The sequence below is a fragment of the Polyodon spathula genome, chromosome 6, assembly GCF_017654505.1.
Source record: "Polyodon spathula isolate WHYD16114869_AA chromosome 6, ASM1765450v1, whole genome shotgun sequence".
Lineage (NCBI taxonomy): Eukaryota > Metazoa > Chordata > Actinopteri > Acipenseriformes > Polyodontidae > Polyodon > Polyodon spathula.
In genome coordinates this window covers 28,504,806-28,524,412 of record NC_054539.1, presented here as the reverse complement: position 1 = coordinate 28,524,412, position 19,607 = coordinate 28,504,806, and the positions used below count along the sequence as shown (strand labels likewise).

At 36.2% G+C, this 19,607-nt stretch overlaps 1 protein-coding gene across 1 annotated transcript in view; it reads left to right on the top strand.

The window, feature by feature from the left end:
• The window catches only part of ush2a (Usher syndrome 2A (autosomal recessive, mild)), a 378,004-nt gene extending 358,987 nt beyond the window's left edge, over positions 1 to 19,017 (top strand). Inside the window, exons 66-74 of the mRNA XM_041252711.1 lie at positions 3,455 to 3,661; positions 4,771 to 5,009; positions 6,116 to 6,333; positions 13,643 to 13,819; positions 14,245 to 14,328; positions 14,604 to 14,848; positions 16,364 to 16,465; positions 17,648 to 17,863; positions 18,348 to 19,017. Of these exons, the coding sequence (XP_041108645.1) occupies positions 3,455 to 3,661; positions 4,771 to 5,009; positions 6,116 to 6,333; positions 13,643 to 13,819; positions 14,245 to 14,328; positions 14,604 to 14,848; positions 16,364 to 16,465; positions 17,648 to 17,863; positions 18,348 to 18,437 (1,578 nt within the window). The 3' untranslated portion in view covers positions 18,438 to 19,017. The remainder of the gene's footprint in view (positions 1 to 3,454; positions 3,662 to 4,770; positions 5,010 to 6,115; positions 6,334 to 13,642; positions 13,820 to 14,244; positions 14,329 to 14,603; positions 14,849 to 16,363; positions 16,466 to 17,647; positions 17,864 to 18,347) is intronic.
• The last annotated feature ends 590 nt before the right edge of the window (positions 19,018 to 19,607 follow it).

Genomic DNA, 19,607 nt, shown 5'->3' with positions numbered 1-19,607 from the left:
CTTGTAAATGACAGACTACCCTTTAAAAAATAACATTAGCACTTGATTGTCAGGTTCAACATGCATTCCAAGTCTGTAGATGAATTGATATAATTGTGTTGATTGTATTTTCTTATTTATGAGGCATAATTTATGACGACTCGCCAGCAAACTGAGTGATGACTGACTCTAACCAAAGCAATAAATCAGAAGCAGTGAAAGCAGGGATGATTATGATCGAATCTATTGAATTAGCTGCTGCCCTCAGCCATTACATGTATTGGAAAGACCTTTTAATGTCTGTAGGTCTGTCTCAGGGGAATGTGCTAACTATCCCATTACATACCCATAGGAAACACATTATTACAGTATATGTCGTCCAAAGTTATGCTCCCTCGTGACTCGGTTATTGAGAGCTGAGCTGTGTGTAGTTTTCTAACGGTTAAGTTAATAAATTAATTTACAACTGACTGATGTTGTATGAAGTATATTTTCAATCCCTTTCAATATATATCTCCCATATTAAATTACTTGTACTGTAAATAAAGAGAATACTTGTCCATTGAATCCAATTCAATCTAATTAAATGATTTAATGTTTAACCACTGTGAGAACCCCATGAGATCAACATCTTATTTCGACAGGGTTCTGAAAGGCAGCAGCAGTACACAGTCACACGCTGTCTGTTACAAAAGAAATGATACATTATGACTAAAACATTAGTGAATGTCTCTTTTAAAATACTTTCAGAAAGTCCCCTGTTCATGGTTTGATTGTATTTGAGTTTGAATATTTGTTGTCAGTTATTGTGGTGACCCTATTGTTTAAATTTAGGGTCCATCATTTTACAATCAGGAAATTCTTGTTTTTGTCAGAAGCTAAACTGGAATTCAGATATTCTGACATATTAAGTAAGAACCAGTTTCCATTGTGGGACTTGTTAGCTAAGCAGAATATCTAAAAAACGTGGTATTACCAGAGATTACTTATTATTTTGTTTTTAAAATGTTTTATTTCACCACTACTAATCATCATGAATTTTACAACAAAATAGTACAATATAATGGTACCTTGGTACAGAGAACAACTTAGAGAATCGGACACAGAAGCACAGTTCTGAAGCTCCCTTAATAGAGGCTGAAAGATGGCATATTTTGATTTTGAGAATGTAATTACGCTTGATTACACATCAGTATGCATACTGTGCAACATGCAGTAAAACCGTTCCTTCTTGCAAGGACACATTAATACTTGATGCTTGCCAAGTGCTACCAACCCATTAAAACAATCTATGCTGGATGTTTGCAGGTTATTTTACTATTTCTAAACATATGATTTTTGGATGTTTACATTTTTTTAAAGTTATTAAAGTTTCACTGGCATTTTATGATAATATAATAGTCATAAAGTCATAAAAAAAAAAAACTATTTAACCACTAATACTGTATCTTAAACAAGAACACCTCAATTTTTGACACAATATGCTCATACTTTACAGTATTTTAGTTGATCTAAGGCTAGACGATGTTGAAAAACAATTGTTATGCTCTGTCACAAAAGCTGTTTTACTCAGTATGTGTGCAGTTTGTATATGCCTCCAATTTTTTTGAGACTGGTAGTACGATGTCAAAGTCTTTGTAGTATTATTCCAGTTTCAGTCCTAGCAATGGGTTCCCAACAAATCTATAATTACCCCGAAAAAATAACTGTCATTTGTACTAAAATCTGAAAGAAATCATGGTATTAAGGAAAACCACTGAGATGGTTTCTAGACATCCATATTGGAAGTCAAATTCAAGGTCACTCCTCAAATACCCCATTGGTGGTTGTTATCGACCTGTTCATCATTGTCCAAGCTTTGACCTAGCTGTGGATGAATTACAGAAGTCGTCCTGGAGATGGATTTCAAAAGCCTGTGGGACATTTTTACAGCGATTTTGTTTTGAATTTTCACAGAAAAACTACATATACTGATGCTGACCTCTGCTTTCCTCAGAGCAATGCGCTAGCCTCTTTCTGACCTATACTTTTCTGCTGACATAAGGGGATACTGCAGCTTTAGCGCTAGTGTTTAGTAAGGAATATGAATGCAGCAGATTGCTTAGAGAGTCTCATTACATTGCCATTTAGATCAATCATCCTGATTGATCACAGTGTAATTGGCTATTATTGAGGCTAGATTAACCCTATAAACTCGCACATCCATCTGTGCTGTCTATTGCTCCTGACATTCTACAAATTACTTACTCATGCAAATGCTGACCCCAGATAACCTTTTATGGTATTCATGTGTAATTATACAAATACTTTCTGATAAATAAGATTACATTACCTTCCATGTGTTCATTTACTTCTTGATGAAGGTAAAATTTAATCTCCATGTAGATTTGTTCACAATTCTTTTTAATAAGCGCTGAGGTTTTCTAGTATGCATAAAAGCAAAACCTTGTTAGGTGAACCTCTGGAAAGCTGAGTTGAGTTTTGAGTTACCTTCCGTAAAAGTCTCAATGTGCAAAACACGAAGGTCAATTGTAATAAAATAAAAACAGTGAGCTCCTGATGATTAGCATTAGTTACAGATCTTGGCACAGATTTTTTTTATTCTGTGAATCAAATTATTGTAGAGTTCTTGAGGATGTATTTGCTATATTAAAAGGGTTTATAATGGAAAAGGCAGATATAAAATGTACATTTTTGGGTGGATGATACAATACATTTGGTTTATTACTTGAAGCTTGAAACCAGGCAGTTTACGTGATATTTTCCTCATATAAAAAATTAGATCTAACAGGAGTTACTGCATTTATTTAGTAATTAATTCATTTGCTATTTAGCATTATTATTAATGGTTGAAATTCATCAAATTCATCCGATCCTGTTTGGGCCCTGAGGAAAAGCTCGATGTGTGTGTCTGACAAAATCGAAGTCTTATTAATATGTACACATATTAATACAATGTTTTACATGCCCTTTAAATACCCTTATATCGTATTTCTTATCTACTATGAAATCCCTCCTTTTATGAAATAAAAGTAAATGTTGAAATGCATTTAATTACAAAGGGCATATTCAAAATGATTTACTCCAAATCACTAGTTGTGCAATTTTTCTGAAAAGAAAAGCACATTTAATGAAATTGCCAAACCAGAACTAAACAACTTCAGTAGGTACAATAGAAAATAGCTTTTCAAAACATTGCCGGTTTTTATTATTTTTATTTTATATATATAAAAATAAATAAATAAAATTAAAAAAATAATATATATAAAATTTGTTCCTAAAATATGGGGATTTCATTCAACTGAACACAGAATATTATTAAGTATTTTTGTCGAATTGTGTAAAGTTACATTTTTATGTTTTAAAGAACATTTTGCAATTATAGGTGAACCTGAGGGAAAATGTATATTCTCAATAAATGTACCCGATTACACTGGTAATGGCATTCATAATTTAATTTGTATGTTTTTTCCAGGTGTGGTCAATAAATTCTGTAGGGAAGGTGTCAAGTTCCTGGAGCCGAGCTAGGACTGGACCAGCCCCCCCTGAGGGTGTCCCTCCCCCCACTTTCCCCACAGTGCAGGCAACATCTGCAGTGGTCAGCATTAACCCCCCAACAAAACCCAATGGAATTGTCAGCTTGTACAGAGTATTCGCCAACAGCACAGACAAGCAGCTACTGGTAAGCTAGTTCTTCCATTTGTATCCAGTTTATATAAGATTAGAAAACACCCTCATTGACCTGTATGCAGTGTTGAATGTTTTTCCCCATTGTCACGTGATGCTGCTGCTAATACAATGCTTGCTTTTTTTCCCCTGTCAAGCACTATTGGCCCTTTTTTCTTAGCTAATTAAAGGGACAAGATTTACAATGTGAGCAGTCCATAATATTAATTATTTTGTTAAGGTTGGGTTCTTTTAATCAGATGCAGATTGAGGTCATTTACTATAATGCCAAACAAGATTAATTGAAATCATTAGAAAGTATATGATGTAACTCATGAGTTACAGTATTTCATCTCATGTGTTATTCTTTGCCTATCCATAGACATCTACTTCCAAACTGAGTGCACTTACATCTGAATGTTTCCTGCAGCAGCTCACTCCAGCTTTCTTAAAGTTAAAACATTGACTACTTGTAGTCAGATGAACAATGGCTTTATAAGAAAAAAACAAGATACAGTGTGTTATAAAGTAGTGTCAAAAATATGTCAGAACAGTTCAATTTTATGTGTAGAAGCACCGTAAAAACTGTACTGTACAGAATATGTGACCAATAGTTCCTGTCAAATGGCACTTCATGGCCTGTGATCCATTAGTAGTGCTCACTTGTGCTAGCTTCCCGGTGGTTGTTTCCTTACACACCTCATTTATCAAACTTGTTATGAATGCTTTCTGATATGACAGTGGTGTTGTTTACTTTTTATTTCTCAAATAAAAAACTAGTGATTTATACAGCAGTGTATGTAGATCTTCAGTTAGAACAGAAATGCATATGTGTTTATTTGAAATTTCCTCTTCGGTCACTGCATGAATAATTACACTATTAAATGTCCTATCTATGCTGTTCTTCACAATGCATGTATTGTTCTTGGCTGGACAACTTCTTGTAGCCCATAGAATTCACATAAACAGTTTTAAAAATTAAATGTAAAAAAATATGGGCTCAGGGTAAGAAGATTTGAAACAACAATCTGTTGGTGGTTTTTAAGAAGTTTTGCATAACGCTGCTGTTTAAGAGCAGTGCCGTGAACCCAAGGGATGAAGTACATCATTTTAATATTTTTGTAGTTATCCGAAGGAACTTCAATCCAGCAAATTATTCATGGCCTTCAGCCTTTCACAAATTACTCAGTGGGGGTAGAGGCCTGCACATGCTTCCAGTGCTGCAGCAGAGGACCAGTGGCACAGCTCATGACTCAACCCTCTGCCCCTTCTAATCAGCCCCTACCTCGTGTCAGCAATGTGACATCCAGATCTGCTACCGTAGAATGGAACGAACCACAGTCACCCAACGGTATTATTGAGAGGTAGGCATGTAGCAGGTTTGGAAACTGTTGTAAAAATAGAGCTCCTCCTCAGAAATGTCAGCTGTGTTAAAGTTCTATGCATCAGCACTGTCAGATGCTGTTACATTTTAACTTGTGTAAATTTGTAAATGTCTTGTCTCTCATAAGATTCCTATTAAATGCAGATGGAATCCCTGACATACTGTATATATTGTATTATGAAGCCTAAAGTCTATTTTCCCTGCTGCAAGTAAGTTTTAGTCTTGAAGGGCAAGACTTTGATAGAAAGCTGATGATTCATATAATAATCTTTATATAGCATCTTTCGTAGTGGACCGCCATACGAGACTAGGGTGTGTGAACTGTGCATCAGTTGCAGATTGTGAACTATGCATCAGTTGCAGAGTCACTTACAACAACATCTCATCCGAAAGGTGGAGCACAAGGAGGTTAAGTGACTTGCTTGGGGTCACACAAGCTGAGCTTGGATTTGAACCCAGGACCTCCTGGTTACGAGCCCATTTCTTTAACCACTGGACCACACAGCCTCCTAATTATTGAACCATCTTAAAAGCGTTGTCAGTCTGGCTGTAAAAGACAACTCGACAAAAAAAAAAAAAAAACAGCAACAACTAATTTAAAGGTGGGAATAACAAGATGAACATTGTGGCTGATCAGGTCCATCCCTTGATGTACTTAACCTGCCAAGATTTATGATATCAGGAAAACAATGCTCACATACACACAACGCAGTTGTTGCTGGCTCGTTTGAAAAACGCATGCCATCTCTATCTCTTGACGTGTCCAGTAACCAGATCTGAATGTTATTGAACGTTTATTGGCCAATCTGGAGAAGAGTCTTCACTGCAAATTTCTACTCTTAACTTCCCTTAAGGAATTGGAGATGGTAATCAATGAGGAATGTATCCCTCCAATGTCATGTGTCCCTCCAGAACAATTTAAACATCTTAAGGACTAGCTGCCACATCAATGCAGTCCTGGCTGCTTACAGTTGTCCTACACCCTGTTTATAGGGTTATGCCAAGTATTTTCAAATTTTGCCCATCCCTTGTATCTATCTTTGACTATATAGTTGTGTTTATTTATTGTTAATTATTTTTATTTAGCTATGAACTCCAGATGTACACAGCTTGCCCACAGCCAGGACAGCCATTGCTGAAGCCCTGTGCTCCTGGACCTCATGAAATGAAATATTCTGGAAAAGGGCGGAGTTACAAATTGACTGACCTTCAGCCATACACCAGCTACAATCTCAGAGTCATGAGCTACAACTCTGTAGGAAGTACAGGATCCGAGTGGCTGTTCATTACTACACAGAAAGAGAGTAAGTATACTTTTCAGGATAAGGTGTCTGAACTTAGTTTATGTTCTGTATTTATTCCTACATTTGTCTTTTGTGACTCCCTCTTGCAATACATTTAGCTGGAATACAATGAGTTTTCAATAGCTTTAGACAGGGATGGAAATAAGACTCCTATTGCATAGCCGTTTCACCCACTCCAGCTTTTAATACATTTAGCCACAGTGTATAAGTAACTAGCTCAGTGAGTCTCACAGTAAAACCAGGAATGGGTCAAACTGCTATGCAATGGGAGTCTTATTTCCATCCCTGCCTTTAGAGGTATTAAAATCAAACTCTGCTAATAACTGGGCTTTACACAGATTAGCGGTTAAAACTATTCATTATATCAGTGCGTTTTCTCTTTTATTTCTTTGAGTAGTGTGTGTGTGTGTGTGTGTGTGTGTGTATTTACTTATTAAAATGAAAACTGTATATGTGTTGTGGTAACATGACTGGCGGTCAAGGCTGGCCAGCAGCAGAAATATTAAATGAGACACCAGAACTGCAAGTTCCCTTTGAAGTACGAAATGTAACCATTACCGTATGGTTATTTACCTCCTAAAGACCCGAAACCTGAATACTGTATACCAAAGCTGCTCTGATGCAGTCGTGACCCTGCCCCTGAGGGCACAAAATGACTGCCCTCACAGATCTCAGCACCTTTTTTACTTTCAAGACTGACCTGATCGGAGAGCCTTATTCAGATAAGTACATTGTTGCTTCTATCTGTATATATTTCGCACTTATTGTGTTTTTACACAAATTCTATGTGATATTTCAACTAATCACTGTAATAGTTTTTACTAAGTACGCTTTTTCCTCCGTTCCCGGATTAATTTAGAGCACGCCCACGCGGAGTCTGCTGGCGACATGGCATCGTTTGTCGACCAGTGGACCCTAGGGGGCGTGCTCTGTACCACCTCCCCTTTTACAATTCTTATTTAATTTACAGTCCTTTTTCTGGTTTTTCTTTTAAAATTAGTTAAATGCCTATTTATTTAGCATCCTCTTTTACGAGGATGCTAATTGGAATTTTTTTCTCCAGCCGTCGCAAATGACGGCTGGAGGTGACGTTTGCCTTTTAGGCATTTAAATAGAACTAATTACGCTTTTTGTGTGCACTACAGCTTGCTGCTTGTTAAGCCCCACTGCTTCCTTGTGCCGTGTGTGAATCCAGTGGCTCGAGTCACTCCTTCTGAGTGATCCAGCAACATAAGTTGGCTGACTTTGCGCTATCCCCCTAGGCTGCACAGTTCCGGCTGGAGCTTATTGTAATTCTCATTTTTTGCTTTTTAGCACCATACGAAATTTTTTATATTCTTTATGTAATTGTTTAATTACTGTTTTTTGTTGAGAAAGTTTTTTTCTCTTTGTATTTTTTCTGTTTTAAGCACACATGCAGCAAGAGCAGCTGGGCTCAGCAGCACTGTGCAGGACCAAGATACTCGCTTTGGTTGTTTGCTTTAAGCAGTTTCAACCACAGCATCTTGGTGCTCCATTTTCGTACAGCTTTTTATCACCATTCGGAAGGCTGTTAGTCCATTCTAACAAGCAGGCTTCCCTCAGCCTCGTGTGTGTGGTACTAACTGAGGCTTTTACCCTGTACATTGCAACCTGCGGTGACTGCGAACTGGTGTACCCGTACCGAACCAATGCCGAGGTCACTAATCCCCTCCCATCTCAACCGTGGTACCATCACCGAACCAGTACCGTACCTGTACCGACCCGTTGCTAAAGTCACTGAACCGGTACCAAACTGTCCAGGTACCAACCTAGTTCCGATCGGGTACCATACCATATCGACCCATTGCTATAGCCACCAGATCGGTGCACTTTTATTCAGACAGATAAAATAAACACTGGAACAAAACAAAACACAAAAACAAACCAAAAGCTTAACTCCATCAAGGAGCTCTAACTAAACTTTTAAAAGTTCTAAACTATAAACCCGGATGGCTAAGCCGATTACCGGTTCTACAAAACACAAGTATCAAATACCTTTCTTTAGGTCTTGTTACACACATTACACACAGTCCTTCGCTTTCACACAGACAGACAACAAACATTTCAACCAGCTTTTATTCTCCTGCCTGTCTAACTACAGACAGGTGTCCCTCAATATATTAGAGCCAGATGTTTTGGGGTGTAGGGTGGCTCTAATTACAAACCCCAAAACACTCTGGGCGATTTCCACCAACACACCCCTGGACTAAATTTTTCCTCTTCTCCCCCTACTCTGCCACATATCCTCCCCCTTGTGCACAGCGCACACGGCCATACCAAGGCCACTCTGGGTCCGGCGCAGGCAACTCTGATTCCAGCGCACGCAACTCTGATTCCTGTGACAACAGCAGCTAGTGTTGCTTCAGGTCTCGGCCATCCGCTGCTGGTAAATTTCTTACAGCTTTTACATTTGCTCCACCACATGTGGTAACGTGACTATATACAGTTTATGTTACCTGAAGGACCCTACAACACTCCCCAAAAGTTTTTGTTTTGTTTTGGTTGTTTTTAACTATGGGCAAAATACATTCTTTCACCTGAGTGGTTTTATGAATTTAGAGCATTTTGTTAAAAAAACAAACACAACACATGGTTTAGAACTGAATATTTATTTTAAAAACAAATCATGAGAACATGTATATAAATTCTGATTTACCAGAATCAGACACCAGTATTTCTGCCAACAATGATCTAATCATCTTGCCATCTTGAAATTAAATTCTTCAGTAAACATATACACAGAATATTCAGTTATCAAAGAACTATTTTACAAACTGCAAAAACAGAATACTGTAAATAGTGCTAACTACAAAATGGTGATCATAGCATTCATAGTAAGACCACCCCTCACCAAGCCACAGTGAACAGGTGCCTGAGACGAATAATTTGAATGTGTATTTTTTTTTTTGTTTTTGTTTGTTTTCTTTGGCACATTTTCAGTTAGTTATCAATTATCAATTTTTAATGATCCAATTTGTTAAAAAAAAAAAAAAAAAGTTGAACAATAACATAATGTTGGTTGACAACAAAACATAAATGATAACATGCTCCTGTTTACAGTTTTTCAAAGAATATTTTATACGTTTATTCCTACTAAAAATTACTTATTTGAAATGTCACTTGTGCCGAGTTAGAAAAAACATACTGCTCCATATCACCAGATTTATATAGCGCCATTTTAAAATTAAAACACAGAATTAATTATCCCCATATTGTTTATTAGTTTATTAAAATTATATGTTATTGAAATTAATACAGCACTTGCCAATTTCAAGCATTACAGAGTTTTAATTGATAGGAAAACATTTTAAACTCTGGCAATTGTGTTGCACACGGGGAAAATCATCAACCATGGCCACTATGTTGCCTTGGTTGATGAAAAAGTGAGCAATGGTTTCAGTGTAATGATATGCAATGTACACAATGCATCAGACTGCCTAAAATGATTCTTACATGATCTTTCTAGAGACAGTGGTCAAAGCCACACAACATGAACAATAACTGCCCTCAGCACTACTGCTCAAATTTGTCCCCACCTCTCCAGCCTCAGGGGCAGGGATTAACATTTTTCACATTTGATTTGACTTCAATAAATCTGACTTAAAAATAAATAAATAAAATACACTCTGTATTTACTAGTCTCTTTCTTCTGTGCTATTTAATCTCTCAAGTTGTGTTTTCACCACTGCATTTTGCAGCAGATGTGGTTGTTTGATTTTCAAAGATGCCTTATGCAAAACAATGAAAATTCAGTTACCGATGTCACTGATGTCATATGTGATGTCAAGTGTGACAGGAAGCATACACATAAGGGTGCAGAGTTAATGTTGCATGGCTACCTTAACTTGCAATTTCCTAACCTTTTGGACTTTTGCAACCAAACCTGAACATTACTTTAACAAAGTTTTTTGTCATTGAAGTCAAATACATTGTATTTACAGTGTTTTCCATTTCTTTCCTATCCCTAAACAAATTCCTGTGATGTTTTGTTTCTGCATGCTGCTGTAAACTGTCCCTCCCCTATCCAATGATAGGCATTTCTAACATGTACAGCAACGTATGGTGGCCCAGTAAGTCAATAAATTAAAGTGCGTTTTTTCTTGTGTTTACCTGATCACAGGCTCAGAAAGACACTTTAGTGTGATCGTGTTTACACAATCACGGTCCTTAAAGGGTTAAGAACCACAGGGTACTTTTTCATAGTTATACATTAGTCTAACACTGCCAGAAAGTAAACAGAATCATATTCATTTAAAATATTAACAATTTTCTGAGCTGTTTTTTTCTCTATCTTTGTCGGCCACAGCAGGAGCACCTTTGAGCGTCCGATCTTTAGTACCGAATACAACTCTAAAACCAGAGTGTGGTTAACAAAAAAACATGAATATACAGTCAACAATGTTGTGTAGACATGCGCTAGTTAGACCTTTTACATTTTCTTCAATAAATTGTATTTTCTTCAATAAACTGTTGAGCTGCATTTTGCAGCAACTGCTCTGCTCCTCCCCTGCCTCAGTCCCCTTAAAAACAGGCATTCCCTTTTGATTTGATCATTAGTCAGGTGGCTGCTCAGGTGATAGCGTTGTTTGTTGTTGTTGGTTTGTGAATCATGACTTCTAATGATGCCAGATGGTAGCAGGCAAATATTTTGTCTGAAGTCCAGACTGGAATCTGGGGATGTAGATGGTCAATTTGGTGTGATCCCTTCTGTTGTTTCCAGATTGTGGACATGTTATCAAACCATAGGTTTCTGCACTATATATGTCCTGGACAAGGTCAGGGGAGGTCAGGCACACCAGGCAATGGCTGATATCTACAAAATATGTCACTAATTAGAATGATGCCCATAATTGTAGCTATTAAATCAGTGCCAGAGGAGCATATACTGTGTACTGAGACATTCACATGGACTCTGTTCAAACTCTTTGAAAAGCTGATCTACAGAGAATCCTATACTCGATAATGAGTCATTCACATGGACCCTGTTCAAACCCTGTAAAACTGATCTCCAGAGATCAAGCCTGTCAGCATCCTGATTTAATTTATATATTTGTTTCATTTTATTTATTAATTTGATTTTGTAAAGAGTGCATAAAATTTGATTCTTGTTGTTAATTGTGTTTTGAAAAAATTCAAGTTTGAAAGGTTTCGCCTTTGTCATTGAGTGATTTGGGTCATTGAGTCATATACTCGCCAATTTAGACACTATGGGCCCTATTCATAAATGTATTTTCCAACTGCAGTAATAAAATGAATTTAGTTTAAAAATAAACAAAAGTCGTCCATATTGCTATTCATAAAATAATCTAGTACGGGTGTCTGTCGCAAAGCACTTTATGAATGGGTATACACATCTGCCAAAAATTCAGGACATGTCATCATTTTGAAAAAAAGTATTTTTTAAATAAATACTTAGTATTTTTGTTTTGTTTGGCAACACTGGTAAACACATTTCCATACACACACATAAGATTTCCATTCTTAATTGCAGGACCAAAAAAAAAAAAAAAAACACTGTAGGAGGACGTTTGAATAATACTGTAATTCTAATAATAATAATAGTCATCATCATCATCATCATCATCATCATCATCATCATCATCATTTTGAAAACTTTACATAGGCGGCTATGGATGAAATCCGATCATGTACTCCGGTTTGCTCATTTTGGCAGGTGTTAACCCTTTATGAATAGACCCCTATGCGAGTAAAACTTATTTTGTGTGAGTAAAATGCAACATTACCTTGAAGTCATGAGTACTTTCAATAAATTCTGTATATCTGGCTTGCCTTATTTTCCAACTGAAAAAAAAATCCAACAATGTCTTTTTCACAGCCCTTAGGCTGTTACAGTTTTTGTAATTGTTTTCTGTAAAGCTTCCTTCCTGAGTCTTTTGTGCTGACCCTTTTCAATTCAACATAAATGCTCCCTAAAAAATGCATCACGTACTGCCGCATGCTACCGCATGCTGCCGCATGCAGTATGTTCACAATTGACAATTGAGCAGCCTGGGCAGCTTGGTACCTTCGCCGCAAAGGACTGTCTGGACCACCCACTCGGCGAGATGCACCCTCGACTCCTGAGTACAACCTTTAATTGTGTGCCACCCCCTAGGAGCTCCTGGTCGCGGTTGGCAGTGACATAGCCTGGATTTAAACTTGTGATCTCCAGACTATAAAGCACATCTGCAGACTGGATGCACCAACACAATTGTGTCTGAGACACCACGCGGAAGCTTGGTAACATGCACACTCTACCATTGTCCCCGTTCCTAATTATTTCTCAATGGGAGGTTTTACACAGCGTGTCAATTCATGCAGTAACTAAAACCTCAGACCTAAAGAGACAGTATATCTTGATAACAATATATATATATATATATATATATATATATATATATATTATATATATATATATATATATATATATTATAACTGATATATATATAATGATTTTTGACTGAAAACCACTACACAATAATTAAGCTGCAGTAGCCAGAAAAGTGGTAATTATTTCCAACATCTATTGAAGAAGAACGTTTTGGCAACTATGCAGATGATGGGCCAGAACATTGGATTCATGTTGAGAAAAGTACTTGTAGCAGACGACAACAAAGAAAATCACCAATCACCAGATCTCAATAGAAATGCTTTAAACTGAACTGAAAAAAGCTGAAGGAAATATGCAAGGCAGATTTCACCAAATGGTGTAACATACTGGTTAAAAAATTATCATATACGTCTTAAAGCTATAATAAAAGTAAAAGGATGACACATACTGAAACAGGGGTGCCAATACTTTTGTCATGAACAAATACATTAAATTAAAATGTTTAGTTTTTTTATATTAGTTGTTAACATACTAGAAATGATGTATTTTGCTTTTGGTTATTAAAAAGTGGTTAAAGTTTACTAAATAATTGTCCTTAATCTGTTATCTTGAATTGTAGTATAATAAACAATGGGTGCCAATACTTTTGTCTGAATACATTTCTATTAGTACTACTGAATATCTCATAACTTGAGTGTTTAAAATGTAGTACATTAATCTTACTAAAGTGGCCTGCAGATGGTGAGATGATGTAAGGCCAGTATACTGCACTTTCATCAGTATAATAGAGGGAAGCAAGGAAACCCAATAAGTACTGTATATGCAATTTGGAATTAATTGTTTTAACTAAAATAAGCGTAATGAGGATTTCTCATTAATGTTTGGCTAGCATAGCAAGAATTAAACATAATACAATGAACTGCCCTTGTATTGAATGTCTATTGCCTTTCCTTACAGTGCCACAGTACAGAGCCCCTTTCATTGTAATTAGTAATTTGACTACTGTATATCTGGACTGGAGCTACTCGTTCATTCTAAATGGGCAGCTCAGAGAGTATGCGCTAACAGAGAATGGAGTTCGGCTTTACAGTGGCTTTGACAGCACCCTGCATATACCGAGGACATCGGACAAAAGTTAGTGATCTGTTTTATCTTCCTTAATAAGCCTTAAATGACTTTATGTTCTCGGATAAATGTTTCAAATTATTTTATTGGAGTGCAAGCCTTTTCTAGTTTACAACACTGTTGGAACAGGACAACTGATTGCCCTGTTGTAATGTTACCATAGCTCCCATTGATTGATCCGAGTGAATGTGGGTTAAATACTTCTCTGTAACTTTTAAGAAACGCTATTAATATTCATATAAGCTTCAGCTTGAGCAGTTGAGTTACTTAATGTAATAAGGAAAGGTGTAAACTCTAATGGGCATTTTTGCAACCAGCATACAAAATAGAACAAGATAACCAAAAAGGAGAAATGCATTCTTTATTTTTTTAAGGGTTTTTAAATTACACTTTAAATATTCATCTTTGTAACACCTGTTTTCTTTCATTCACAGCGTTTGTGTTTCAGGTTACTTGTACCACTGATACTGGAAGTGTCAGCACTCCAATTATTAAATACAACACGGCTACTGGAATTGGTAAGTTTTGCTGAGTATCTGTCTATTTGTTTGACTGCAATAAATAAGGAGGTAGGATGGCAAGGGTGGAATCTGTTGTAATCAATCTGTTGTCTGCAGGTGTTGCTTCCATAATCATAGATTTGTCCCCCACCTCAACATTTTTTTGCAGTAAGGATGACCGGCAACCTACCACATGAGGGTGTTCAAAAAATGACTGTAGCCTTGGAGCAGGTCTTAGAGCTCTTTTATAATGCAACTCAGAACTGCTTTCTCTTTTCTTTGCGCACACTCAGGTCCTGTAGAAACAGCTCCTGGTGAGAAGACTGGGATTCAGGACTCTGACTCTAAATTTTATACAGAGCTGTGGTTCATCATCCTGATGGCTATCCTGGGGCTCATTTTCCTGGCCATAATCTTGGCTGTGGTGCTACAGAGAGCTATTAGTAAGCCACCCTTTGAAAGGGAGAGGCCACCTATAGTCCCTCTGCAGCAAAGGATGCCTTCAATGAGTGTCTACCCACCAAGTGATGCATACGTGGTGAGCTAGCTATGCTTTATTAACAGATTTGTTTTAATGAGCTCATGTCTCACATGAAGTGTTTGTGTGTGTGTGTGTGTGTGTTTAGAGTCAACTGCAACCAAATTATGAAATCTGCAAATTCTCTACTATAGTAGTAGGCTAACATGAAACCCTTAACAAGAATACACTTTGTATAAAAAACAAAAACAGTTTTTTAATCTGTGTCTTCTGACAAAATATGGACCCTTACATATCTGATAATATGTCTGTCTGCCACACTATGTATGGGGTGAATGCAATCTCTGCCTTGAATTTTCATAGATCTTCTCCAAGCTTTGACAGTAGACTCCTTATACATACCTTTTGTATTGTGCTTGAGTATGATCCGATGCTGTTGATTGTATGTGGCAGTTCTACTCGCCACAAAAGTAATTGCTTATTGTTAAATGCATAATCCAGCATTGTGTAATACATTAATTAGATTTGTAAATGTCCCTAAAGTTAATAACTTGAAACAAATAAACCCCTAACCAGGTCCTAAATCACATAATCAATGAATTTAACGTATTGCACCTGGAGTGGGGGCAGCACTGCAGTTCACTACCCCTGGTCTGGTGTGCCATTAGAAATAATTAAAGATAATACCCCTTCTACTCTGATGCATTATGAGCATCAACAATTTACTCAAAGCCTCCACTAGTGTTTTCTATTATTATAACAACCTTGACTTGCATAAAGAAGGAAAAACACTAAGAAATAGCTCGCGTCACTCGATTTTCAAGGTGTCGTATCCGAAGCATAATCAAAAGTACAGAGAAACCCTAGCCAAAATATCTGAAAAGGGGTGGGAAAAACAACTTTACAGTACTGTTTTTACTACAGTGAAACCTCTATTTTATGGTATAATTGGGACCAGGGATGTTCATAGAATTAATGTATTTGCATATTCTGATTAATACTGTGAAACTGTTAACATGACAGTTCCTATCAGGAACTCTCCAAGTGCTGAGGTTCAGGTTTTACTGTACTTGAACACTTCTGCAAAACTGATCAGGTGCAAGACCTTCTATCCGGAGGTTGCAGTTCAAGTACCCCTTTACAATTTTCACTTTACTGAGTGGTGCACAGAATCAAAAGACAGTAGATTTATTATGAACCTGTGATTTGCTTCTGATTATTGTACTTGGGCATCTAAACCAAGTATTGGTAGTTTTGTCCAAAAAGATAAAAATTGCATTCCTGCTTCTGGTTTTGCAAAGTGTTGTACTTCTCATTTCCTTCAACAGCCCTACTTCTTTAATCCAGCAGATGGCTCTAAGGCTGTGACATCTATAGTTACACTCTAGGCAAAAATGCCACCTTGTGGAGGTCAAATAGTATTTCAGTTTTAATTATGTTTGAAACTGAGTCATTCTCTTTAATTCACATGAAATGACCTTACCTTCCCAGCTTTGATCTTTTTGTTCTTGTTCATGACTTCTGCTGTTTCTTTTTTCCCCCCCTCTCTTTTTAAATGGTGGTATTTCCTGAAAGAAATCCCCTTGCTCTGACAATCCCTCTAATCAGTTTCCTAAAGCAACTATATTACAAGTTCCAGTAGTATCTACTTCACAAGCAGAGCAGCCTGCAGATACGGTAAGACACAGTATCAAGTACTTCTAGATCAAAGTAGTATAGTGAAGCGCCTAAAATATTCACATGTTTGCCCTCATTTAGTTTTAACTGAAGTTGTATTGTAAAAACAATGTTTATCCAATTGAAGCCATCAGTATGTATCATCTTGAGTTATCAATGTCTTGCCAGAAAGTGGCGTAACTGGTTGGCATAGAACTGACGTTTCATGCGTCAGGCCATCATTTATGGTACCTACTGTTGACTTTCTGTTATATCACAGGCTGTCAGGAACTTCAAATACGATTATTTGCACACGTGGCTTCACGTTTTCTATTGTTGTGTGTATTTTGTTTTCAGTACAACTCTGCAGTTGTGTGGGCACATTGTATGTAGGGAGTCACCTATATTTTGCAGTTTGGGTGAGAGAACGTTAGAGCTCTATGGACTGTATGATCAGTACACAGGATAAGATGTACTAGAATTATGACAATCCATAATTGTGATTAGTACATTTCTTATATGTGATTTACATAAGTTGAATCGAGAGATTTAGTGGTATTCCCCTAAATAAGGCTCAGCTGTATTTCATGCAAAAGGTACAACATTAAAACATTTTTGGTAGCTATTAACACAATCATTTTCATTGTCAGTTTGATTCTGTTGCAGACATGTCAGATTCATCAACTAATGTCACTCTTAAAGGTTTTACAATGCACTTGGAGGTATGATTCTGTGTGTGGTGCTTTAATAATAATAATAATAAAACACATTACAAGTACAATGTAAAATAAAGCAGCATGGGCTGCAGTGCTTGCATGGATTGGTCTGGATGCTCTATTAATACTACCCTGTATAGTGCGGGAGTGGTACAAATGTGGCTTTCATTTCCCACATATTGCATTACACCGGTAAATATCAACACTTAATTGAGGCAAACTGTATATATATATATATATATATATATATATATATATATATATGTGTCAGCAGCATTATACAGGTTTGGAAGCAGTATAATGCTATTTTGCTTAATGAGAGATTTTATTTATTTTTAACAGTGCATCACGTACTTTTGATTGAAAGGGAGGCCCTTTGACATCACTTTTGTCACCAAGTTTATAATGTCAACAGAAGTTAACTAGTTGTATGCATGTTTGTTTTTGCCTAAATGCTTGCTATTGACCATGTGTATTTAATCCACAGGGTCTGGCAGATACCAAAATAGCAGGGCCTGGATCTCATCTTAGTAACCGAAGTATGTCAGTTCTTCGAGTGCCAAGTCAAACTCAGCTGAGTCAGGTCTACTCTCAGAACTCCCTGCTACGCAGTGTTAGTCAGCTCATTGACATCCATGACAAAAAGTCTCTTATTGAAGACGTAGTGTGGGAGACCATTGCCCAAGGCCATGACAGTGGAATGGTAAGTTTCTAGAATTACCTTACATTGACAGACATGTAATTATTAGCTTCCAATAAAAAAGGAAGATCTGCAATTATAGTTTTAAAACCAAGACACCATTCTTTTTCCTACTTTTTTTTTTTTTTTTATTTTTTTTAATGGTCAGTAGAATGTACAGTTGTATGCCTAATAGTGGCAAACTAGGTTTGTGGAGGTCCATCATAGTTTATACTCTTATATGAGCCAAACATTATCAACCTAAGAGTCAGAGAGACTTTTTTTCATTTTAATTTTTTTATTTTATATGAAATATAATTGACAAGATCATATACTATATGTATATTATAAGTTTTTACCATTCAAAATGAACACAGGTACTGTGTATAAATTGTCTGTTGTTACAAGGTTTAGTTCATTGATTTTGATGTAACAGCACATTAGTGCTCTGACAAAATACTTAATATTAACCTCACCATTAAACTGTTTTTGTTGTTGTTTTGTTCAGTTTGTAGAAGATGAAGACCTCATTGATTCTGTAAAAGGGTTCAGTACAGTGAGAAAGGAACACACCATGTTTACAGACACCCATTTGTAGCAAGGACTTCTGAAGAAAGATGTAAAACAGCAGGTTGTAGCATGTAAAATGTATATTATTTGTCGCTAGCATTAGCAAGAACTCATTAAACACTAAAAAGTCATACACAAGTGCATATTAAATTTTTTTTTTTTAAATTTGTATTTTTTCCAGATGAAATGACGTTAAGGCCTGTTCATAATAAAAACAGCACATTTCCATCACAATTGTTATAGAGTAATATTCCAATCTGTCCAAAACAGATTCAGCTGATATATAGAGAAATCAAACATACTGCATATAAACATTTGGATGGGGTATATTATACCATAACACATACATTTAGTACCATAAGCCTTAAGATGTTCTTTTAAAATGAGGGTGTAGACACAGTAAAAGTAGTATTTATATAATTCCACTCAAATGTATGTCAAATCGTTATTAATGGTATGCTCAATGTTATGTTTTTTGCCAGTATTGCTGTACAAAGGGAAATTATGGAAGTTGAGTTCTGTTACAATATAATGTAAACAGCAAATTCTGTCTGATACATTACGATTGCTCAAAACACAACTGCTGTTGTAGTTTGTTGGTTTATTATATAATTGTGAAATATACAAAAAGTAATGTTTACTTACAATGTCCAACTATAGATGAGACTACTTTAGTTTAAGTCTTACCAAATATACTGGTTAATAAAAACAAAAATGTATGGTGTATTGATATTCATTAAGATGTGCCTATAAGATTGCACAACATGAACATAATGTTAATTGTAATTGCTTTTTAGTGATAACAAAAAGCCAATTATTTGTATTGTCTCTGTTAAATGTATGTTTAATTAGCACTGTTACCTAGAATTAGGATTATGAAACCAACATATCAGATTGTGTCATCTGGATTAGTTACAAATCAGGCCTATAAACCAATTACTGCACATTAGAGCTATACTGTACTGTTATGTTTATTTGAATACACATGCCCCATACCGTACAGTATTTTCACTTTGCCCAATTTCAGTGGGTTTAAAGGGTTTCTTTTAGGGGCATGTTTTACTTTTGAAATAAAAAACACATATAACAGACATTTTTATATTTTCTCAAATTCTATCTGTCACTTAATTTCAAGTATTAATGTAATATGTAGGGTTAGTAGTAGTGTTACTATTTATTAATATATTATGTTATGTTC